General features: G+C 41.1%; 1 protein-coding gene across 1 annotated transcript in view; it reads right to left on the reverse strand.

The window, feature by feature from the left end:
* grik4 (glutamate receptor, ionotropic, kainate 4) overlaps positions 1–24,742 on the reverse strand; it is a 225,320-nt gene that overhangs the window by 55,057 nt on the left and 145,521 nt on the right. Inside the window, exons 6-7 of the mRNA XM_084558293.1 lie at positions 23,484–23,662; positions 20,462–20,515 (exon numbers count right to left, since the gene is read on the reverse strand). Coding sequence (XP_084414419.1) covers positions 20,462–20,515; positions 23,484–23,662 — 233 coding nt within the window. The remainder of the gene's footprint in view (positions 1–20,461; positions 20,516–23,483; positions 23,663–24,742) is intronic.

Here is a 24,742-nt window from a genome sequence, read left to right on the forward strand (position 1 = left end):
GTAGCCAGAGTGGATTGGTATTTATTCTGATCTGATATGGTTTTTAAGTGGCAGAGCATTAAACACTTTTAAAAAGAGTATACAGTTTATAGTCTAATTAGAGGCTGTGACATTGAAGTTGAAGGGGCTGCAAGCTGCTTTGCTAGCTTCTGTTAATTCTGTCGACAATAATGGTCTAATGGTCATGTTAATGAAGAGTCCATCTGGTCTTTGAAACTATTGAATTTTAAAAATGTTGTTCTGTGAAACAGCTGGGATGTTTTGTGGCATACAGACAAATTAAAAAGTGGGAATGTATAAGTGTGTTTCTAATTGCAACCCTGGAACTAAAAATACAGTTCTACGAGTCTAGAAGAAGAAGGAGAGCTAGGATAGGGATTACATGTTCCTCGGCAAAGCTTAAGCAATACTTAATCCCTCTCTCAAGTTTAAACACAGATGCTGATCGCAGCAGGGCAAAAATAGAATCCTCCTTTTGTTATTTATTCTTTACTATAATCATAAAAGTTAAAGTTTAGAGCCATAACAGTATTGATTCCTGGCTATTACAGCAGGGTTTTCTATAGTCATCTTCTCTGTTTAGCAATCCCTTTTGGGGCCTCATAAGCCTTTTGGGACTGTCCATATAATTACTGGCTAAGTGTGCTTTAATAGATCATTAGAGTCAGAGTTGTGCAAACGAGCCTATCATTAAACGTGCCCCTCAAGGGTGCCTGTATGTATGCATGTGCACACACGCGTAGGCACTCACACAAACACAAAGTGGAGGTTGCCCGCACGCAGGAAAGTCAAAGCTCTGTAATTGAGCAACACATGCACATACTCACTGAAGACCAAGGTCACCAAAATATCCTGAGGCTATGTCTGAAGAAAACGAATGAGCTCCATTCGTGGACTTTCAAGGGACAGACTCTTTACAAGCGTGTGCACACTCAGACACAGAGCCATGTTAATATCACTTCAGAGGACATCTCATGCATACACTGATCAGGCATAACATTATGATCACCTTCCTAATATTGTGTAGGTCTCCCTTGTGCCTCCAAAGCACTTATGGCTCATCAGAGAATGGACATGGGCCTTCTGAGGGTGTCCTGTGGTGTCTGGCAACAGATTGTTGTTAGTGGGGGCCTTTAGGTCCTATAGGTTGAAGGGAGGGGCCTCTGTGGATCAGGCTTGTCTCAGTGCATCCCACATATACTTGATCAGTTTGGGATCTAGTGAATTTGGAGGCCAGGTCAACACCTTGTGCTGTTTTTCATGTTTTTTTAGTTGTTCCTAAACCGTTTTTGTGTGTGTGCCTGTGTCAGGCTGCATCCTGCTGGGGATGACTGCTGCCATCAAGGAGTGTCATTGCTATGGGGTGGAGGTGCCTGGTCTGGTCTAGGTGGTTGGTACATGTCTAAGTAACATCCACAAGACCACCTGTCAGTGGTGTTTATGTTGTGGCTGATCGGTGTATATTTCCTGGAGACATGTTTAACACTAACCACAACCACTACTTGCTGATGTTGGGCCATCGGTGAGCGTCTTTTGCTCTGGTTTTGATGTTGTGCCCCGCACCTTTGGCACTAGTCGTACCCCAGTTGGCAGCTTTTCAGCCGATTCAGTGCGTTGAATCAGCGGCAGACTGAGTCTGTCAGAGAGACCACTTTGATTTGATCAGCTTAACGAACCAGTTCATGAGAAGAGAAACAGAAGTGACGATGATAAATAAAACAAAAGGCAGACAGAAGGTTCCTCTCGGATGTGTCAGCTGGCCACTGAGTGTAGTCTTTGTGGAGGGTTCAAATGAACTTTTTCATCCAGACACAGGAGACGTGAGGTGAAGTCAGCCTTCGTTGCTGGTAGTTCTTTGATGTCAGTTTGAATTGTGGGGACTGCCTTTTTGTCCCCATAAAGAAGACGGACTGTGCAAACGGGTTTATGTCCCTGCAACGTGATTAATATGTACACAGAGTGCGACTCAAATGCAGACTAGAGCATTAGCAGCTCTTGCACAGTAAATAGGTGGTGTGAAATGGACAGAGTTTAGTAGGGGACAGTTGGTTCCCAGCAGTGGGGGAACAAAAAGGCAGAGTTGGATGACAGAAGACAGCAGTAGGGAAACCAACTGTCACTACTGAAGGGGTGAGAAGGGCAGAGGAACCGAATGATGATGAGGAGTGTATATATATATATATATATATATATATATATATATAGAGAGAGAGAGAGAGAGAGAGAGAGAGAGACGCAGAGAGTGAGTGAGAGAGAAAGAGAAAGAATGAGAGAGAAGTTGAATGAATTGAGAGGGAGGAAGGTGAGAGATTAGCTGGCACAAGTGAGAGCTTAAAAAGCAGTGGGGGAGAGGGAGAGAGAGCGAGAGAGAGAGAGAGTGACAGAGCGAAGAGGAAAGGGGGTGCAAGGGAGGGAGAGCGCGACGGAATGACAGGCTGGCCGAGGGCCCCTGACACCGGCTGTCACCTGGAGATCAATCAGCAGTCGGGACCCGAGCCAACCAACCAAAAACTGTTGCTGCACCTCTTAAATTCTTGCCCTTTTCCCTTTGAAAGCCTCACCACTTGGAACTCTCTGTTCTATATATTTCAGCTAATTTTTTATTCTCTCAATGTCTCTTTATTCATTTTAGATATTTAAATGCTTCCGGCGACTATGCATTCTTTTAAAATAGCCACTTATCCATGCCCACATGTACACTCACCTACAGAAATGCCCACATATATGACCACTTATTTGAAATAATGTAGTCAGCTTGAGCTGTGAATAATGAGATCCCAGGAGGACTGCTGTTGCTGACGTGCTGACAGTGGGATACCGTGTCGCGAACCCTGCGCCCTGCACACATGAACCCATCCACACACATGCATATTTTTATTTATATTTTTTTTGCGTCGGAAAGCCTGTTTAAAGCCAACATCCCAAAGATCTACAAAACAGAGCAAAACTCTTCTTTGAATCAATCAATGTCTCCCAGCTCCTCGCTCATTGATCGCATCTTCTCAGATAGGACAGAAATGCTGAGATTATAGAAATTCTTTAGAGAGCAAGGACATCCACTGAATCAGGATGCATCTCTGCTACATGCATGGTACAACGTCTTCTTTCTGAAACTTGGATATCTCAACTAGAAATGTGAAATCGTTAGATAAGCCTTTCAAATGTGACTTTGGCGGTATAGGGAGTTCTGCAATATGTATGCAGGCTGTGTGCAGGGAATGTTAAGGACCGAGTGCTGCTTCATCGATGTCACTTAACTTCATTTTGGGAATATGGAAAGTTTAAGCATTTCAATGAGTCATCTGAAGTGTTTGAAGAACTTCTTAAAAGAAAAAAAAACTGTTAAAAGTGGCACTAAAATGAATGGAGCTTGCTATAGTCGGGAGCCACCGGTCAACGATGGTGTAATGGAACATTGCAATAATGTCAAATGAGTCAGAACAATGAATCGCAGTTGCATGGTCAGTGACTCATGAGATTTTACATAAATTAAATGAGTATTACGGACTGTCACACAACTAAATGGGATCTTTGGTGTTTCTGCTTCTAGTCGTAGGCAGGGATATGGTTTGAGAAGCAATAACTGATTTTCGTAGTTGGGTGCAGTGAGACCAGCATCAAACACAACACTGAAATGTTGCCTTATTAAGTTATTGCGCTGTTAGAAAACAATACACATGTGGTAGAAGTAAGTAGCCACGTTTGGAAGAGAGGGCGTAACATGAAGAGAACTCACAAAACCACCAAAAATGTTCAATCAATATCCTATTATAAAAAGCTATGCAGTTGATGCATAGAAATAGTACACCAACAAACCACAGCACCTACTCACATCTAGCTACTTCATCTACATCAGGGGTGTCAAACTCATTTTAGTTCAGGGGCCACATACAACCCAGTTTGATGTCAAGGGGGGCGGAGCAATAACACGATAGCGTATTTACCTATGAATAATGACACCACCAAATGTTTCCCTTGGAATAGCAATTACCTTTATTGGAAAAATTGCAGTTAATGTCTTCAGTGTAATTTTTGCATTTTGCAAATTCATCCCGCGGGCCAGATTAGACCCTCTAGCGGGCCGGTTTTGGCCCCCTGGCCTTATGTTTGACACGTATGATCTACATCATGCAGTCCACTGATAGGCCGATGGAGCGCTTCTCAACTCTTTAAAAAGAGGCAGCACAAACAGCTGAACCAAGCTCTGCTCGTCATGTGAAGACAACCCAATGACGACACAATAGACATCTTTCTCTGCAAAAACAGAGCACAGCGTGCTCATGCGCTAAAAGCAGCATTAAAAAGTCTCTAGAAAAAACGGCAACATGATCCCAAAGCAGCTCAAAATTTGTTCAAACCTCCAACTCTATTGTAACCTGCAAAACTGCCCAATTGGGCCTGAAACTGCTTGATCAAACAAGACAAAAATACAACCTGAGTTTGTAATTCTAAATTTAAGGTAGCCACAGCTTTAAGCGTTTTTTATTGTCTATTTTAACCGTGACAATAACTTTCAAAGTGAACATAAAAAAACTAGCGACTAATAGAATTAACTCAACAGGAAAATACTGAGGTAATAAATTAAGTAAATAAAGTGACAAATTGTGTAATTTGCAGGTTTACACACTTCTTCATTAGCAGCACTTTTCAGATCAGAGGCCACTTTTATGAAATCTATGTCGGTTTGGTGTCTGGTTCCACTTGCTAGCATCTAACATTGCTTATCTGCTGCCTGGTGTCAGGCTATGCAGAGGATTCAAGGCAGGAAAAAGAATGATGATGATTGATCAGATAATTGAAGAGCTTAGCTGATTTGAAAGCTACTGAGGGAAACTGCAGAATTGGGTGATCAATTCTTGTGGGTTTGTCACAACAAATGGCTTCTTTCACGCTGTAGTCATTTCATCTATTGTTAATATAAAGATGTTGATTGTAGCTTTAAAGAGACTTTTAAGGAGAGTTTCCATGGATGTTGCGCGCTCGGATGTTAAAGTCTTTATTTTCTGCTTTGTAAAATGTGCGATAAAGACAGAACTGTCAGCGGTGATAATCATCGCTGAGAACCTGAAAAAGAAAAAGAAAAAACATCTCTGCTTCTTGTCTGGCAAGACAGCAGGATAGTCTGTCTCCAGAATCCTATGACTGAGAAACATTTCTGTAAATTACACATTGATTTTCCTAATGATAAAGTGCAAATTAATGATGTCCCTCTGGTACACTGGAGGTAAAACCGCCCTGAGTCCGGTCTTCACCCTGTGATGAAATCCATTTCTAGTGGCAAACCGATTATTCTCTAATAGCTGGAATGTTCCTGCAGTGTTTTTGGCAATAAGTCACTCTATGCTTGTATCACTCGCCACGTAAATACGGGCTGAGCTCTAAAGCTTCCTGCAGCCACTTAATTACGATGTTCTCAGTGAGCGTGGGATGGGAGGAGAGGAGGAGGAGGAGGAGGAGAGAGGGAGTTTTACCAAATGTCATGCCTACAGACTTATTATGAACCTGGGTTGTAATAGCAAAACTGGATAAATGATGTACTGAATTTTCTCTTTATGAGATTCAACACAAAGCAGCTGGACAAGAAGACTGTAACTGCAGCTTCTCCAATTACTCACTAGTCGGAGTCACACTTCACGGTGCTGTGTGTGAACTATACTCAAGTCATTCCTCTTCTAAGGAGTACTAACCTGTCACTTGCATCATTTCTAGTGGCCAACTAGTGTAATTCACAGCTAGATGACCGTGGAATTAACACACCATACATCTTAGTGCAGAATGCTGGAGTTGATGCATTGGCTTTGTTTCAACGCATTTAATAGCTGCATACATCAAAACAATCTGGCAGCAATCCTGCAGAGTGTTGGATACAAATGAGCAATTTTACTCCATTATTCATAGAATTATGTCTGACCTGCAACAGTAACAACCTATTTGTGAGGCAGAGACCTTATGCCCAGAATAATTCTTAGGCGAGCAGGGGCCAAAAAACACCATGAATATTGCAGACAGTAGCATATGTTTGGAATCTGAAACAGTCCATCTTTTCCAGTGAGCTAAATCCCAACAGAATTTCATGAAGGAAACAAGACGGGCGGAAGCACAAAATCATCTGATATTTAAAAACGTGTCCTCAAATTACTCATGACTGCTTATTTTGATTGCAAGTTTTGCATCCAAAGAGCAGATTATTTTTCTTTTTTCTACGAAACCTGAAACGGTTCCTGGACTTCAAAGGCTGACAATTTGGCAGTGGGAGGCTGAAATACTGACACAGGGACGGGGGTGGGGGGCAAGAGAGGAGAGCAGCGAATAATGGAGATGAGACTCCATCTTAACACTGCTCATCTCAGTGAAGCCCAGAGTGTTTCACATCGATCACCTGAGTGCTTCTCATCAGGACCGAGAAACCTCTCAGCTCAGAGACGAGATGTTCCTTCTCTTTCAGAGGGACAGCAGGAAACTTATGCAAAATGTAAAGTGTTTGCGCGGTCTAGTGCTTACGTATGGCTTCTGTCAGTCACGCTGAGATCTGGTTGATGCTGTGGAATTTAACATCACACATTTCCGCAGCTGATTTTGAAAGGTAATGCATATTTGGTGTGAATGAAAAGCAGCTTACATAAGTTTATGTTCTCTGATCAAAACAAACTTAAACCTCATTTAATCGATGCTGACTAGCCAAGGTGATGTGAGTCTTGCTGGCTCAGCTCTACAGTTTGTGAATTCACAGTGTTAGGGGGTTACTGTGGTCTTTTGTACCAAAAAAAGATTCAGATTTAGTTTTGAACAAGCTTAAACGCAGGATATTTTCCTCTATAGTGTTTTATGTCTTTTACTTGGTTTACTATGTTGCTGGGTTTTTTTTACAACCTGGACCTTATTTATAGCATAAAATATGATCGTTTACTCACCCATATAACTTTGGTGTTATTTGGAGTCCTTCGGAAGATATTTAGCTCCAGTGGAGCGCCGCGTATATCCATATAATGGGAGTGACTGGGGAACCGAAACGCAGCCTCTCAATAACGCATTATCTGCAGCAAAACTCGTTCATTTCACCAATATTTTGTTATGATACGCTAGTGCTGTTCCCCGTTGAGTCCAGAGTTACCTGTTATCTATTCGCAGACGTGCAGCAGTTTGTTGTTCTTTGACCAGCTGTTCCTCTCTCTGCCTCCGCATCCTCCTTTCAACAAGCCCCTCATCCATATACTCAAAACATTCAGCCATGTTGCAAAAAACTAGCAGTAGCAAATTACAGGTAAACAAGCCGACCATCGTGGGTGCGCGCGGCGCTCAGAGATGACATCATCCAGGTCAGAAGTTAGTAGGTCAATCTACAGACCCCGGATGATGATAACAGGTAACTCCGGACTCAACAGGGAATAGCACTAGCGTATCATAAAAAAATATTGGTGAAATGAACGAGTTTCGCGGCAGACAATGCGTTATTTAGAGGCTGCGTTTCGGTGCCCCGATCACGGCCACTGTATGGATATGTGCGGCACTCCACAGGAGCAAAATATCTTCCGAAGGACTCCAAATAACACCAAAGTTATATGGGTGAGTAAACGATCGTATTTTATGCCAGAAATAAGATCCAGGTTGTAAAAAACGGTAGTTCCCCTTTAATTAGCTTCTTTGCTGGAGGGGGTATCTCATTGTGTTTTGGAGTAAATGTAAATGTGAGTATTTTGCTATAATTTTTTTGATGGTACTCCAAGCTCAGGGAAAAATGCAGCCCTTTTAATTGGATCAGCAGGACAATTCAAATGGAAGCTGTTAAGCACAGAGTACACACATGCATCACAAACAGTTGACAAATAAAATGAAGTGAGGAACTGATATGCATACTGTGATATCAATAAGGACATATTCCCAGTTGAATTCCTAAACTGCAGAGGAGTCGACTTCACCTCAGTTGAGTTACTTTTAGGTGCATCTTCGTTAACCCATAGCCTAAGTTAATAAATGTTTGAATATTTTTATTGACCCAACGACAAACCTCACCTACTTATGGAACAGAACATACAGAGATGCAGAATTAGTTCTGACAGTTCCTCACTAATCCTTGGATCAGCTCAGCTTGATTGTGCGTATTGAACTTTCTGTCTGTAACAAATGATAATCAGAATACAATATCAGATATGTATTTCATCAAAATGAAAGCTCCATCACACTGATTAAAGCATCAAAAAAGCTAATGGCTTTCTAAAAGTATCACAAAGTACACGCACTTTAACAAGTCGAAGTCAGAGGGTTTAGAAACACTTTAAGTTTTAATTTTGAAATAATTTATATTATCAAAATAATGACTATTAAATGAATCCGGGCACGTGGAGCCGCGGATCATTAACACCTTGACCTTTCTGTTTTGTTTGTTTTTTTTTCATATGGAGCTATAAAGTATTAAACACAGAAAAGAAAATTGTTATGTTGCTTTTTTGAGTTAATTAGTAATTATTGAGGTCGTCAGAGTAAAACAGACACACAGAAGTATCAGTGTCCTCCCACACAGAAAATATATGGACAGTTTTTTTTGTCTATATGTGACACTTACATAATGTCTTTTTACTTAAGTAGCATTCAAAGTGCTTTAAAATGTTTATTATTCCAACACAAACACATTGATAGTGACAGGGCTGTCAATCAAGGTGCTATTGGGAACAATCTTGGGTTCAATGAGGGGCTGAAAGTGGAGGGGCTGGGAATGGGACTGCCTGCTCTAACACCATTATCCATGTGGGCTTCCAAACCAGAGAGATGCTGATATTTTGGAAGTACAATAGTGAGACATTCCCACTCAACAGAGGCATTCATGTCACGTGTTGGATGAATTTCACATGAAGTGATCACCTCCTAACAGTCGGGGAAAAAAAATTATTATACAGGCTGGTTCAAGTTAGCTGAATGAGGAAAATGTGTAATGGAATAGAAACACAGCAGGAACAGAAAGAGCAAGAATGAACTATGTTAATGACACGGAAAGGAAAGGGAAGGGAGTGTGGGACCACGGTAGCAGGGTGGACATGTAATTGTGGCAGAAAGAAAGTTGGGGAGCACAGAAAGGAAGTCACACATAAAGGCTGCGAACAATTTTAACTTTCCAAAACAGACCTTCCAGTAAGCTGTGACTCAAGCCTAGGGATTTGGAAGATAATAGGCTGTAATGCAATTGTCAACACTGAGTCATTCAGACATGGGGCTCAGAGGGAGAGTTGCCGGTAATAGGGCTGACACAGAGTAATCAATACCACAGAACTCGCACATACCAAGGTCTGAGTCTGAGAGGTGGAACACCAAACCAAATAGTTTACTTTCATTTACACACACACACCCTGCTACTGCCTGCCTGGCTAGTCTGCACAGATAAAAATAGACCAGGGAACTTCAAGTTCAATGATTTTATGGCGAGCAAGCCTTCTGACTGTGTTTCAACACTGCTGGAAAGTTATGCTTTGGGTGATAACGCAGGGAGGTCTGACTTACATATTAAACATGCCAGGTTGTTGGTAGTCCTCTAACACACACTCTACGGTGCTACACTTTCAGAATGCAGTCAAAGTGCTCAACACTTTTCACTGCATACTTCTTCCATTTATACCTTTCTTCAAACTGGTTCTCTTCATGAATCCCAATCAGTTTATTATGATTTGAACATGAACAGACCTCACGTCCCTACCTGTTAACCTTCAAAATTAGCCATGAATGATTAATGGGTGCCCTTCATGAATACGGATACATGTGTCAGTGCGTTGGTCATTCTTCTCTCTTTGTGTGGGACAATAGTCTGAGCGTAAAACTCAACAGAGCTTTCTTGCTTTTTGCATCCAATCTATCCTGCGTGCAACTCTTTTTCTGTTTTTTTAAGAATTCAGGTAACTGATTATTGATATTTTCTCTGAGGGTAGGCTTAGACCGGAGTTGTCGATACTCATATCTTTTTGCCTGACCTGGGAGACCAAACCAGTTCAATCAATACTGAAAAGATGGCTGAAACGGATATCTGTGCGCCTTGCCCAGTGCACCCTACAATATCAGTAATAATGGAATATAATTGGAAGGTTCTTATGTTCAATAGTTGCACGTTTGCCACAGTAAATAAACAGGGACATGAGCGTCCACAATAAACAGATGATGTTTTAATAAAGTAAATTGTTTTCAGTGGTGATAGAAAACGATTACGACATGAATGACAATGAGAACGTTAATCATCTGTGCCATCTGATATGATGCATAATAAACTGACTGGAAGCGTCAGTGATTTCACTCTCTCTCTCTTTATGTCTGCTTATTCAACCATCAAATGGAAACGACAACATCGGTGGATCAAACAGAGGATCAGCTCCACCTCCTGGTATTACATGATACAAATATATATATAAAAAAATGCATAAATATTGGGTAATGTGAAATGTCAGCAAATCATACGTAGGTGTAGAAATTCCAACCTATGCATTGATATTAACGTCCCCAAGGCTCTAATAGAGGTAACTGATGTCTCGACATTTGTTGGTTCACTAGTGGATGATGACCTTTTACATTGAAATCCAGAGATATACTGTACATCTTTTCATCTTCAGCTGCCAAACAGCGTTCACACATGACATTTTCTCCCCAACAATTCACCTCACAGAATCACTGAAGTCTCGGTTCCTTTGATAATGACTTTATTGGATAGTTAATGGTGCAGAAAGACTGCAGAGAATGAGGATGACTTCTTTAATCGAATATCATCTAAATCAAAAACCAGGGTGGCAGAGGACTGGGTGCATGTCTTACCCGAGTATCCACTCGTCCATAGTTGACATGCGTGCGTTTGAAAATGTAGCTGTGGAGGATTCACCTGAACCTATGATACCCCAGCCTCCAGTCCTTCTGTCCCTTTTTTAGACTGTAATCTTTTCTCGAAGTTTCTTTTTTATTGGTGTTTTTTTGTTTTTTTTTTAATCTCTATTTTTTTTTCCTGGACGGCACAGTGGTGTAGTGGTTAGCGCTGATGCCTCACAGCAAGAAGGTTCCGGGTTCGAATCCATGGGCCGAATGGGCCTTTCTGTGTGGAGTTTGCATGTTCTCCCTGTGTCTGCGTGGGTTCTCTCTGGGTACTCCAGCTTCCTCCCACCGTCCAAAGACATACTCATTAGGTTAATTGGTGATTCTAAATTGGCCGTAGGTGTGCATGTGAGTGTGAATGGTTGTCTGTCTCTCTGTGTTATCCCTGCGATGGACTGATGACCTGTCCAGGGTGTACCCCACCTCTCGCCCGATGACAGCTGGGATAGGCTCCAGCCCCCCCGTGAATGTGGAGCATCAGAAACTTTTCTCGAACGCATTCTAGTTGCTATTTCCTAATTCTCAGATATTACCTGTTTCCTTAGTTACATATGTGACTCTTGGTTCTCTGCCATACTCTTAGTTGCTGTAGGCTACTCCATCTCCTGCCATATGCTCACTCCATAAGGAAGGAGACAGATGCAAGCATTTTGTTTGTGAACTTGTTTATTTGAAGTTTATTTATTTTTTAACATTTCCAGTTTAAGATAATTGGAGCGCCAAAGTTTCCTTCAGCCGCCTGAAGAAAACACAATCTTCCTAAAATGGAAACATTGGGCTCAGTGTTTCTACAACGGGAATGAATCAATTACAGCCACAATGAAATGTATTCTATCAGGTTTCCAGTGTTAATGGCAAGCACATAATTGCTCTGTGCTGCACCAACTCAATAAATGTGATTCTTTTTAAATTGGGAGATGGCATGTTAGCATTACAAATGAGTAGCAAGGTGACAATATTTGGTGACAGACACTTGCCTTGACATAATAATGACATAGTTTATATTCTGGCTGGATGCAGCTCTCTGTTGTCACCGTCCACGTAGCCTATTACCTTTTCTATTACTCAGTTGATTGATTCTCAAACTCTGTGTCTAAACAGGGAAATATGAACTTTACATAAGCCGTGGAGGGGAATTAATTAAATCCCAATCATTTTCACAGTCACAGTGGCTGCCCTCTAAAGCAGTTTGACTGACAAGATTTGTGTTTTTTTTTTGGGGGGGGGGGTTACAAATCTTCTTTACCACATTGCACACAGGAGATGGAGGGCGAAGTTGATGTGAAGTAGTTTTTTTCTTACCTCTAGGTATGTTTCCTCCATTTATTCACATTCACAGATATTGGACAAGAAATTTTTACCAGAACAATAAACTTGAGAAATTGAATTCTGTATCACCTAGACTATATTGTTATCAAGGCCAGACACACCCAGAGAGGGAGGCAGAATGAGAAACACTCAGAGGAAAAGAAAAAAAAAAGGAGATGGGATGCAGGATGCAGGGTTGGGCTGCGATTAAAGAGGTGAAGTTACAAGGACAAACAGAAACTATCTATTCTTCACTACTCTCGATTAAAGAAAACTCCACGAAATTAGAAAATAAGTGACTGGGAGAGAACCTGAAAAATATGTTTGTGCAGGTCAGGGAGGCGGGCATACATGTCCTCTGTTCTTTAGCAGGACATTCAGTCAGGAACCATTTAATCATTTGACAGTGTTGGGAGGAATAATTAGAAGCACGGAGCATGTCGAGCCCAGAACCCCAGCTGGCCAAGAACAAATGGAGGGGAGCACTTCACAGTCTGAGAAAGAAAAGGGATTAACTCGTGAATAACAGCCACAGCCATGCTTCAGAGGTAAAACCTAACTCTCCTCATCAGCCTTACAGACAAACCTTCCAATCAGCTCTTTAAATAATATGACCAGAGAAAGGAATGAAAAAAAAGAAAGAAGAGAATATAAATGCGTGGACATGCAGCCTGTTTTTATATCACTGCTGTCAGTTTATGACAGCGACGGCACAAGACAAAAATTACACAGCTTATTTCCTGGAGGCAGATATACAGGCAAGGAGATAAGCAGGCCAAGATGTTACAGCTGTACGTATGTGTGAGGGACGGGATGTTTTGTGGGCGAGCTTGCTCCTGAGTTTATTTATTTGAGTTTTATCATTCGTGTGTGTGTGTGTGACACAGTCAGGAAGTGCTGGCAGCTTTTCTGCCGCCGATGCATGACAATGACTACAGTGACAAGAGGGATCACGGGTGTGTGGAGGGGAAATGGAACATGAAGAACAAAACAAACAGGCGGAGGGGTACGTGTGTGTGTGTGTGTGTGGGGGGGGGGGGGTTGAACCAGTGGCCCCCGCTTTGCAGAGAGGCATAATATGTCAGCCGGCTACATGTGTCAAAGCGTGTTCTGATGTATGTGGCTGTGCATGACAGAAAGAGCCTGCACGCTTCCATCGAGACTTAAATTGACATCGCAAAGTGAAAGTGTGTCATGCGAGGCGGTGCTAGGCCCAATCCCGCGCTCATCTAACCTTCAAATGACATTAGGCATCCCATCAACATATGATGAGTCACTCCCAACCTGATGTGATTTATTCAATCCCGCAGAGTAGCTTGGATGGTGGGGTACAAATCACTTAGATGGAAGCCGTGGAGCAGGGACTGACTGCGTGTGTCAAAAGTACGTGTGCCTACGCGGATGCCCCTGTTTGTTTTGACTGTTTGTGTGCGTACGCATCCGTCACACGGGCATCTCTTCGTGCGTGACTCTTGCGTGTTGCATCTAAGTTAAAGCCGAAAGAAGCTGCGTGACGTCGTCTACTCGCACTCCCTCAAACAAACTTGTCTTTTTCACACAGAGAAGCGGTAGAAGCCTCAGGGAGCTCTTCAGTTTTTCTGTGAATCATGTTTTGGTTTTAATCTCTCCACTCTCTGTGACCCAAGGGCCAAGATTTCTATTAGATTTTTACAATTAAAGCCCAGGATATTAACAGCTGGTATTAAGTGGACTTAATGGGAAGAGGGGAAAATAAAGCGCCGCCAGGAGCTTTATCAAATGAAATAAAGGAAACAATGTTTGATGCAATCGGCTCGACGCCCGCGCTCCTTTTCCACTTCATCACCTGCATGTCTAATTCTGATTAGCACCATCAGCTAAAGGGAATTTGTGCTTTTAGATTAAGCATTGCATTAACTAGGACCTGCACCTCTGAAATCACAGAGCAGAATTAATGTAGTGAGAAGCACACTGGATGTTTTCCGAGGCCATTACCAGGTGCTACTATGTAAATTGTATGGCTTTTAATACAGAGACAGAGAAAGAAACTTCACCCTCCATAGAGACCACAGTAATAAATAGTCTGATGCCATTTACAGTGTGTTTAGTGTGTTTACAGACAAACACACTAAACATTATCGAAATAACTCATTTAAATATGATACGCTTGAATTGTGTATTATATGATTTTAAACATCAGACAGAATTCACTAGAAGGCAGTGCAATAATTCTGCTTAATGATGAGGGGAGAAAAGAAACATCCCTCCATCTTTCCCTGGCTTCTCAAACCAGATTATCAAGATCAACACACAGCAGAATAAACCAAATAAAGCCAAAATGAAGTCTGAAAACAGTCAAATCCATAAGTGGGCCTGACAAAAACCCTGACTTGTGATGGGTGGCTGCGTGAGGACGCTGATGAGCGTCTCGAGATGATGATGATTCAGGGGAAACAGATTAGGCCGGGGAGCAGTGTGGCAGATCGTTAGTCAGGGATGTCAGGACCACATACAAATGAAGTGTCAGCAGAGGAGGAAGAAAGAAGCAGGGGGGCGGCTGGACAAAATAGGGGGGTCACAAGGGATGGAGTGGGAAAATGGAGACGGAGCAGAAAAGTAAAAAAAAATAAAAATAAGAACTGCAATGTTTATAAGCCTAAAAAGTAAAACAATTGTGATATTTCAGAGCAATATATTATGCAATTATAAACTACTGCACAATGGAGTATACTGTTCGCAATTAACATTAACTAATGTTGACACATGCATAATTAATCTGACATGTCTTCTTTAGAAACCCATCTCTTTCAACAATGCTGCATGGTTCATTACCTGCTTATATTCTTATATATGTACACTGAATGTCATTTTTAGATGACGGATAATAGAGTAAATATGTTTGTATGAACTTGCATATTCTGCTTTCTTCGGCTGGAGCAGACTCCACATCCTGCAGCAGGTATCACATCTTTTATGACGCAGACAGGTTTCTGACATGTTTTCCCTTATATGCGGAGATTTCTAATATTTTGTGAGAACACTATAATTATCTTCAGACTACTTTCAAATCTCATTTATTTTCGCTTCACTGGCCAGAAGAGCTGTCCAAGAGAGAGAGAGAGAGACAAGGATGACACTCAGCACATAGTGTATCTTGTACCACATTCAAACTTCACTCTGCACTTTAGTTTCGTTGCATATTGTGTATTGTAGTGTGTCTTTGCATTTTATTTTGACATCTATGTAGCTTTAGGACGTTTACGTGGAACGCATTCGCTGTCAGTCGCCTGTCAGTTTGTTTATATTTAAGAGGTGCCTACAGTCTTTAAGTGCTTTCCAACCAGAAAAAGACACAACAATGGCCACCCATGTTTGCCCACACTATCAGCTACTTTCATTTTCAGAGTGTGAACCTATGTTTGAATGCAGATTTTTGTTTTTTTTTGTATTAAAGCATCAAAAACCTTGAACACTCCCTAACGTCTACTTCATTCTACCTGATCTCCAAAGACGATCGACCAGAATTCACAAAACCTTTGTTGCATTCTTAACTCTCATTCTGCCACACTTCTAGTTGTTGCAGCGTACTAACAGTACGATTAACCCGACGCCGATTATCCTCATGTTCATTTATGTATAAAAGTTACAAAGCTTTAACTTTTCAAGCAGAATTGCTTGACTTGTTGGCATCTACCCTCAGCAATGTTGCAACCTCAGTTAACCAAGTTTTGTTTCTTGAAGTAAAAGAGTTGAGACCTTTTCTAAAAGGCTCATGTATAAAACTGTGTGATCAATTTATAGACCATATCATGCATGCTAATAGAAGCTGGTCCCAAATTAGCATTAACAACACACAGTATCTGTTTTTCCCAAATTAACACAAAACTGCAGACACTCTGGTGAACTCCCACTTGTTCAGTCATGTAATTATATCAAGCTGAAAACACTTGACTGCAATTGATATGGAGTTGAATTTCTTTTGATCAGAATACACAGTAAACGTTCTACTAGCTTTAGGTAGTCAGTGACTCTAACGTGATCTTCAAGTGGAGCTTTCGATCCTACACAAGTTTAATTAGGTGCCATAAAAAGGTGAAACCCCCTGCCCAGACAGACATATTTAAATTGGTGCAAGAAACTATAGAAAACGTCTATTCTAGTAATGAGATTCCCTGATAGTTTCAGAATAGTTTAAATTATTGAAAGAGCTCAGAGTTCACGTCTATGCAAGCTAAGAAAGAAATGTCATAAGGCTTAAAATTGGCAGCACTGTAAAATATATTTAAGAAAAATACAGAATAAGAACAGACATTATAAATGCTACAAGCAAGAAAACAGTTCCTAGTTATACATTAGCCTGCTTTAGGAAAGTACCATGACTATAATTTAAACTATGTGGGAATGTGAAGCTAATTTCACGCAAATTGGGGGGAAAGGTGAGGCAGTAAGTGATAAGCATAACCTTTGAATAGACTTCAGAAAACTTATTTGCTCCTTGACGTGATGGAAATACTGGGACTGGAACTCCAGTCAGGAGTACACACACACATATCCAGGCATGTATGCACACATGCCCGTGAACTGACAAGTGCACACACAGAAAGATAAGTGCTTGTACAACCACCGTCTTTATCATCTATCTCTCTCTTGCTTCTCGTATGTGGCTCAAGAATAACTCAGTCAGAAGGAGGCCTGAAGGCTGAGAAAAAGCGCTAATACTACGTAAAAGAAAAAAAAGATTACTTCAATCAAATCATATCAAAGCTGAAATTAAATTGAACGAGTAATACATGAAAAAGGTCATTTGTGTATTCAGAAGAAGCCTCTCTATGACATTTTCAGAAAGGGAACGTGGCTGTTTTCTGATGTGTTTCCCCCCCAGGTTACACTTAGGCTCCTAAATATAGACTGGAGTCAGAGTCTAAGTCATCATGTCACATCCAAGTCATCTGTCACAACACACCTTCTCTTTAAGATTTATTTTAATCTGGCTTTTTGGAAAATATTCTTTAAGGTAAACTAGCATCCGGAATTTGAAACCTCTAATCGAAATTAGGTTAAAGATCGATTGCTTATTGAGTTCAGTTTCGTCCATGTATTCTCTGCTGCCTAAAAACTGTTCCTCGCTGAGTTTTGTTATGAGCTCAGACAAGTCTGAGCTAATTGCATCCCCGACTCGCCTCACCCATGGACTACCTTCTATTCTCAAAGCTGTGACATTTAGTTTGGAAAGGTCTGGGACTTCAGGGAAGCAGTGTTCATTAGGGGGCTGCTAAAAAACATAAACACTAAATTAATGACATTAGTCTCTTTTTCAACAAACTAATGTCTCTTATCTTATCTAGACAAATGAAGCAACCAATAATAGACTCTGTTCCCAGGGCGATGTTTAGTTATTAATGTAATGTTAACAGGATTTGTTGAGTTGTTTTATTTATTTCTTATTCTGGAAAAGAACCAGGAAGTTTCTGTTTTAACTTTGGCTCACTGTTTGGACAGTGAGCTAAAGTCCTGCCATGAACAAAGCTTAGCAACTTGTACACAGCAGACTAGTCAAACTTTGGATTTCTCCAGAGGCTAAAAATGTGGGGATTTGTGAGAGTGATACTTGGTTCATAACAAGTTTAGAGAATAGTGTTTTTCGTTTTAGTCCAAACTATACAAAATCATATTTTTTCACAGCATGTGTGTTTATGTGTATGTTCAGATGACTACATACAGTAGTAACCAATAAAATGCTACTATGGTCAGAACAGCATTTCACATTAAATCATTTAGTGAGATTACAGGTGAAGCTATAATAGCCCTGTTTATAAAAATTCACTGTTGGAAGCCTGTATGTACACTGATCAGGCACAACATTATGACCACCTGCCGAATATTGTGTAGGTCTCCCTTGTTCCTCCAAAACAGTTGTGACTCATCAGAGAATGGACATGGGCCTTCTGAGGGTGTCCTGCGGTGTCTGGCAACAGAATGTTGTTAGTGGGGGTCTTTGGGTCCTATGGGTTGAGGGGAGGGGATGGGTTCTGTGGATCATCCCACAGATACTTGATCAGTTTAGGATCTAGTGAATTTGGAGGCCAGGTCAACACCTTGTGCTGTTCTTCATGTTTTTTGAGTTGTTCCTAAACCGTTTTTGTGTGTGTGTCTGTGTCAGGCACACACACAAGGACAGAATGTCCCGTGAACTCAGATCTGTTAAACCTTACACTTACTCAATAGCCCAGCCTACATACCTTAATCTTCTCTGAACTAGGAGTACATCCCACTTTGAACCAAATGTTCTGAGGTGTGTTAAACTGTTTTGAACAAATGGCCGACGCTATCATTTTGTCTGGACATGAAATCCTCATGAAATGGCAGTGTACTTTAATAAATGGATGAAAAAGTGACCCAAGCATTCAGTGTATTATTGCCATGTTCAGAGATGTACTTTCACAGTGAGATTACACGGAAAATGGGAGAACAATGAGCTGAACTGTGAACATAATGAAACTTGTTCCTGTCCTTTTTTGTGTCTGTGTGCATATATATATATATATATATATATATATTGTATTTGTTAGAGCTGGACACGCCTCACAAGCAGCAGAGCCATTTAAAACACAATAAATAGGATGAATCACACTTATTACGACAACTAAGGAGACAAAAGCACCTCCGTTTTTTTTTTTGTACATACAGCTTCTGGATTACAACCCAGAGTGCCATGGGCAACCTTCAGATCATTTTAATGAGGTTAGCTGAATTACCATTGTCGTCACTGAGCTACAGCTAGTTTTTCAAGACAACTGTGGTAATGGTGAGTGTGTGTGTGTGTGGGGGTATCATCTTACATCCAAATCTGTGTGCTTTGTTGTGCCCTCCAGCACATCTGCACAGCAACACCAGAGTAACGTGACGAGGGAGATTATTTAGGTGTGGAGACAAAGGAAAAACAAGCAGGTTAAAGAAAGGGAGAAGAGAAAAGAGCGCTACAACAAGAGAAGTGACCATGTCAAGGAGGGAAACATGAAGATGGCAGCAGCCCACTCTTAATGAGTCATAAATCAGCTTGATATGAATCATCTCTACAGCGCTATTAGAGCAAAGTGTTTTGAACCTCATTAATTTCCATTAGGGAGCAGCTAGCTGCTAAGTTTACTGTAGCATCAAATTTTCTCTGAGCTGCTATCTTTATGATCTAACATTAACTCTCACAGATCCCTTCGCTGCTATGTGACTTACACCATTATTCTCAGGTTTGGGGTCAGTTACCTCGATTTTCCGCAGTAACAGCAGTTTTGTTTTTTTTTGTAAAGAAGAGGGACATCTCTTCCCCAACTGTTAAGAGGTCAACAATCCTCAACCTTTGCACATATAAAATAGTATGCAAAACAATCTACCATCAACATAGCATTTATGAAACCAACTGGTAACCGTCCACAGAAAGATTCAGCACATCCTGCAGAGGAAACCCTTGTGTATACCAACTGGAAATAAAGTATTAAAGAAGTGCCTGCTGGATATTACACTCATAATGATTCAGCTGGTGGCCTGCTACTTGCTTTCAAAGCAACTTTGCAAAGACACATTTCCTTTAGCTGCCTCCTCAGCTCTTTCTCCGTTTGCCTCTGTCACCACTTTTGAGGACACTGTCATTGTAAACAAAAAGCAACACCCGCTGTGAAGCATCATTTATGAAGCTACATTAAGTTTACATTAAGCAACTGCACACTCCGCTGTACGTTATGCAATGTGGTGGAATCAATATAAATCAGCCTGTGAGCAGCAATAGTTGACTAAAGTTCATAATGTACGAGAAAGAAACAAAGAAAGAAAGAAAGGTCTAGAGGGAGAACATGTAGAGCTCTTCTCAAATCATTCATGGACAGAAATGTATGTAGACTCTCGATAGGATGACTTCATTGTTCATTCAAGCTTGGCCGGCTTAACACACCCATAATTATAAGGAAAATGGCAGCAGAAACAACATCAACAGTCATACTCGTAGAAGGAATTACAACTATTATTATAATTTATTTGTTTGTTCAAGAAGTGCACTTCAACCGATGTGTGGAGTGAAAGAAGCCAGTGCAGCCGCTGCACTTCGTCTCTAATTTACAGTCAGATGATACGAGGAAGAAAATAAATTGTATAGCTATATAGATATAACGAGGTGTGCATTTATTATTCTGCCTAAGCCTCTATCCATTCAATCAATCATTCAAGTGAGGGGTGCTAATTAAATTGTGCTATTTCGATACAGTACATGACCACAGCATTAGACTGCTGATGTGCTCCCGTAGGTGTGAAATGTATTTTTTCAAAGCCCACACCTCCCCGCCCGTTTCCTTACCAGAGACGTGAAGATGTAAGTGTAGTAGACTGACAGCATTCCCAGCTCTGACGCCTGCAGAGAAACAGACGAAGGGCAAGAGGGGGGAGATAAAGAATAATGTGAGACAAAGAAAGCACATAAACCAGGAAAGAGACATTTGAGGATTGGACTGAGCAAAGGATCTTAAGTCGGAGGTCAGAGAAACACGAGAGGGCGGGGAAAACACACAAAGAGAAAGGAGAGAGTAAAGAATAAACGAGGGGAGAGGAGTTGGGAGGTCAGTGATTCAGTGCAACTCTAGCTCCACTCTGCAGCAGCCAGATCAAATCCACATCTTGATAAGACCAGACACATTCTTATCTGACGAAGGCTCTCAATGGAGCAATTAATTTCCGAGGTACATTAGTATGCCGCTCGACACTCTGTCTTACAATTTGATTAAATCAAAGTCAGAGTGAGGAGCAGTTGTGAAGGACGGGGTGAACTTTTCATAGTTTCATTTCATGAAAGCCATTATCAAAAAAGAAAATCATGCAATCAATCCCCTTTTTACCAAAAACCTTATTTTTTTCCCCATATAACAACATTTATCCTGGAGTCAAATTCTTTATGTACATGAATTAAACCTCATGCTCAGAGAGTTGTGTTTCCTGTACTTGCTTGTAGTGAGTTGTATATTATTTCCATAATAAACAGCTTCCACACTGACATTACATTTCTCAGGCTGTGCATCACCAGAAAGAGTTTATTTAGCTGTCATATATGCAAAGAAGTGTCACTTCTGTGGGTATTTGTGTGATATTATGGGTGTATGTGAATCACTGACTTAATATTAAAGTAAAATGTTACACAGGGGCATCGATAGTAAACCACTAAGAAGTAGGAAAGTGGTAATTATCCCATACTAAAATCATCTTTCACAATTAAACTCCAAATAACCTCTCAATATGTCTTTCTGAAGCTTCCTCTACTGAATATATTTAGCACACTATCACTCAGAAACTACTTTAAGCTTGACTATGTCATGTAATTATAGGCTTAGGGAAGTTGTTTGTTAGCATCTGGCCTGAGGTTACACACAGCAAGTAAAGTAAAATGTTACGGTTGAGCTTTTCCTCTCCTTACACGGGAAATAGAAAGGCGTATGTCATAGTGCTGCATCTGTTCCTTGTGCGCCTTTAATACTACCAAACACAAACTGACAGTATGGCCTGAAACGATCTGGTTGCTGCCCACATTTCATTCACAACGCCACCTGATGAAAAATCCTTTTGGTCTCTGAATTTGGAATAAGCTTCCCTTTTCCGCTGTTGATCTCCTTGTTGTTTTAACAGAGCTTTTGGTCGGGGTGCACACAGTTCGCACTGCCTCCATGTACTGGACTCACTATCTAACCCACGCTGCCTCTGTACGGCTGCGCACAACAGTGGAAGCCTGAATGAATGAGATTACATTCAGAATGCTAACGCTGCTGACCTAAACCCCTCTGAATGCTAAAACCTCAGAGACTGAGACCTTTGTCTGAAGAGGGGTTTGATGTAAGATGTAAACAGACAAATAAGGGGGAACGTCTTGCATGACAAAGGACGATTCAGTCCCTCCAAACAAGCCAGGCACTCTTATCATCATCTGAGACTGGCAAATATGCCGGTGCACAGCTTTGATATGTTTGGCAACTACGCACTCCACATGAGAGGTGGGACTGCCAACTTTCTACCACCCTGCTGCAGGATTCTCTCATAAAAGACAGAGTAACACATAACGAAGAGAAAATGGTGAGCCACAGAGGCGTGTACAAGACCACATGGTGAGGGAGTCGTGAAGAAACACAGTGAAATCTTCTGAGAAGAACACAGAGAGAACAGAGAGCGAGAACAGAGAGCAACTCCATATTGAAACTGAAGAGACAGACGGAGGAGGAAGAGGAGCAGAGAAAGAAAGACATCCCAGTGTGGTCTCCTGCTGCTCCGTGGCCCAGGGTTGCCAGTGTTGCTATGGTGACTGGATGACCACTGATGGCAGCCTGAAAACTTGATTGAGATCGAAAACTACTGAGATTTATATATATATGAAGAGAAAGAGAGAGAGAAAAAGAATGAAGGAGAAAGAGGAGGAGGGCAAGAGAAACATCTCTTTCTCCTCCACTCTCGCCATCCATCCACTGTCTTAAAGAAATAATGAGGTGCATATTAATTACTAAAAGACCATATGTCGCTGCCAGACACCCTCGCTGTCTCAGCTCCCACAGTCACCTTAACTGATGCCATCAAGGCTTTTTCTTATACTTGTCCAATCAAGAGAAGCATATGTATTATGTTGGAGTCAAAGTGTCCCAAGCTTCGGTAATACCCAGACGATAATTACTGGTATGCGCCAAAGTCGAAGGAAGCACAGAACCACCACGCTATTATGCGACTGACAGAAATAGTGCGAGCTAACGTCATAAGAAAGATGTTTTGTTTGAAGATGACCTTCACGACTTTGCATATCACATTTATAATTGTATTTAATGTATAAGAGAGAGAAGGAACCAACCAGATAAAAGGGACTATATATTTAATTTGCTTCAATTATTTAAAGCACAGCTCCTTTAAGACGCACTTAAAGGAGTACTATTAGATTATTTTTGTCTACTAGACAAAAAGGATCCTTAATTTTTCATTGCATCTGTTCTTATTCTAATCCATGAAACTTGGTCAAATTCCTATTTATGGACACTGAATCTTGCCAACTAAAGTACACAACTTCTCTTTATCCGTCTTGTGATTCAAGACAACATGGATGGAATTGGTGAAATGGACATTTTCCTTTTTTAAATTCTCTACGCAGCTCTTGTGTCACGTGGGGAATATAGGTACTTCAACAACTTCAAATCTTCACACATACAGCGACTTTTAAACACTTGTTGCCGCTGGTGTTTTACATTACTTTTTCTTTTTTGAGATGTATGAGAATATCAAAAATGTGCACTGGGATTACGTTTTGACTGTAGACGTATTATAAAGACTAGTTCTCAGCCCATCACTTGAACCATACTGACCCTTTCCAAAATCATATGAGACATGGTGGCGTTGGCGTCGACGATAATCGTGGCGGTCTTGTCATCTCGAATCTCCTTTAAGAGTGGGGTCGGGTCCTGGCTGTCATCAAGCATGCGCACAGATAGCGTCTCCTTGGAGATGAGGAACTGCCTGAGGAGCTGCTCCAAGTTCAATAAGCCTGCCGGGAAGACACACAGAGAGTTACTCGTACTGAAGGGAAGACTATCCCACGGAGATGAAGCGTTTGAAGAAAATACATAGTGAAAAAGTTACGGTAAGTCAGGCACATTTAGGAAGAGATGAATGAAATGAATACGTGTTCCCTGCACTCAGCTTTAAACAACCGTTCATTATTTGTTTTTCTGACAACAATGAATCCATAAACGTTTTCAGTGCAGAACCAATTGACAGATCACTTTTAATTGCAATTACTGTAAAGCAATCAGACGCCATATGAAGTTTCAGCAACTTCTCTTGTTCTCTGTCCCATCGTTTCAGAACATATGACTCCAGTTGGGTAAGTGGGATTTGCCCTAATTAAAGCATAGCCGACTTAATCACAGAGCTCCCGGCAGCATTTTTACCTGTTACTTCGCATCCGCATATTAGCAGACCCTGAGAGGTTATGGGCTAATTTTCCATAATGGGGTTTAAACTAATTTGTGAGTTGCGCTACAGTGAGAAAAGCACGACCTGAATGAATATAAGAGCCCTAGTTGCGGCGGTATTCCTGACATTAAAATTTTACTTCTGCCATCTGTGTGGTGTTTTTGTGCCAAGCACAGAGCGCACAGTGTACAGCTGTGAAGAAAGGGACCAACAGGTGACGCAGCACAAGGTGAGTTGTTGGAATTTTGATATAAAATGTGTCTTGAGCTTTGAGAAGGTCTCAAAATCACATCTGGGCTCCACTGGTGATTAAAAAGAGGCAGCTAAATATTTAGCCAAATGTGCACCAACATACTTCTACTTATTTCTGCTCCAATCCATTGACAGCTAAATCCTTCAATCACATACTTCACAAGCATCCCAGCATTTTCCAAAACCTCTTATTCCATCTTTCTCGTAGTTGTGTGATAGCCCGTGACTTTAATTGTATTTTGGATATGGTGAGGGACAATAGCTCGGGAGACGACCAGTCTTGTCCTTGAAGTAATGGGATAATTCAACATTTAATGAAAGAATTTAATCTGACAGATATCTGGAAGGAAACTAATCCGAGTGACTTAAAGTTTTCATGCTACTCCGTGCAAATTTA

This window comes from Chelon labrosus (assembly GCF_963514085.1).
Source record: "Chelon labrosus genome assembly, chromosome: 13".
Classification (NCBI taxonomy): Eukaryota; Metazoa; Chordata; class Actinopteri; order Mugiliformes; family Mugilidae; genus Chelon; species Chelon labrosus.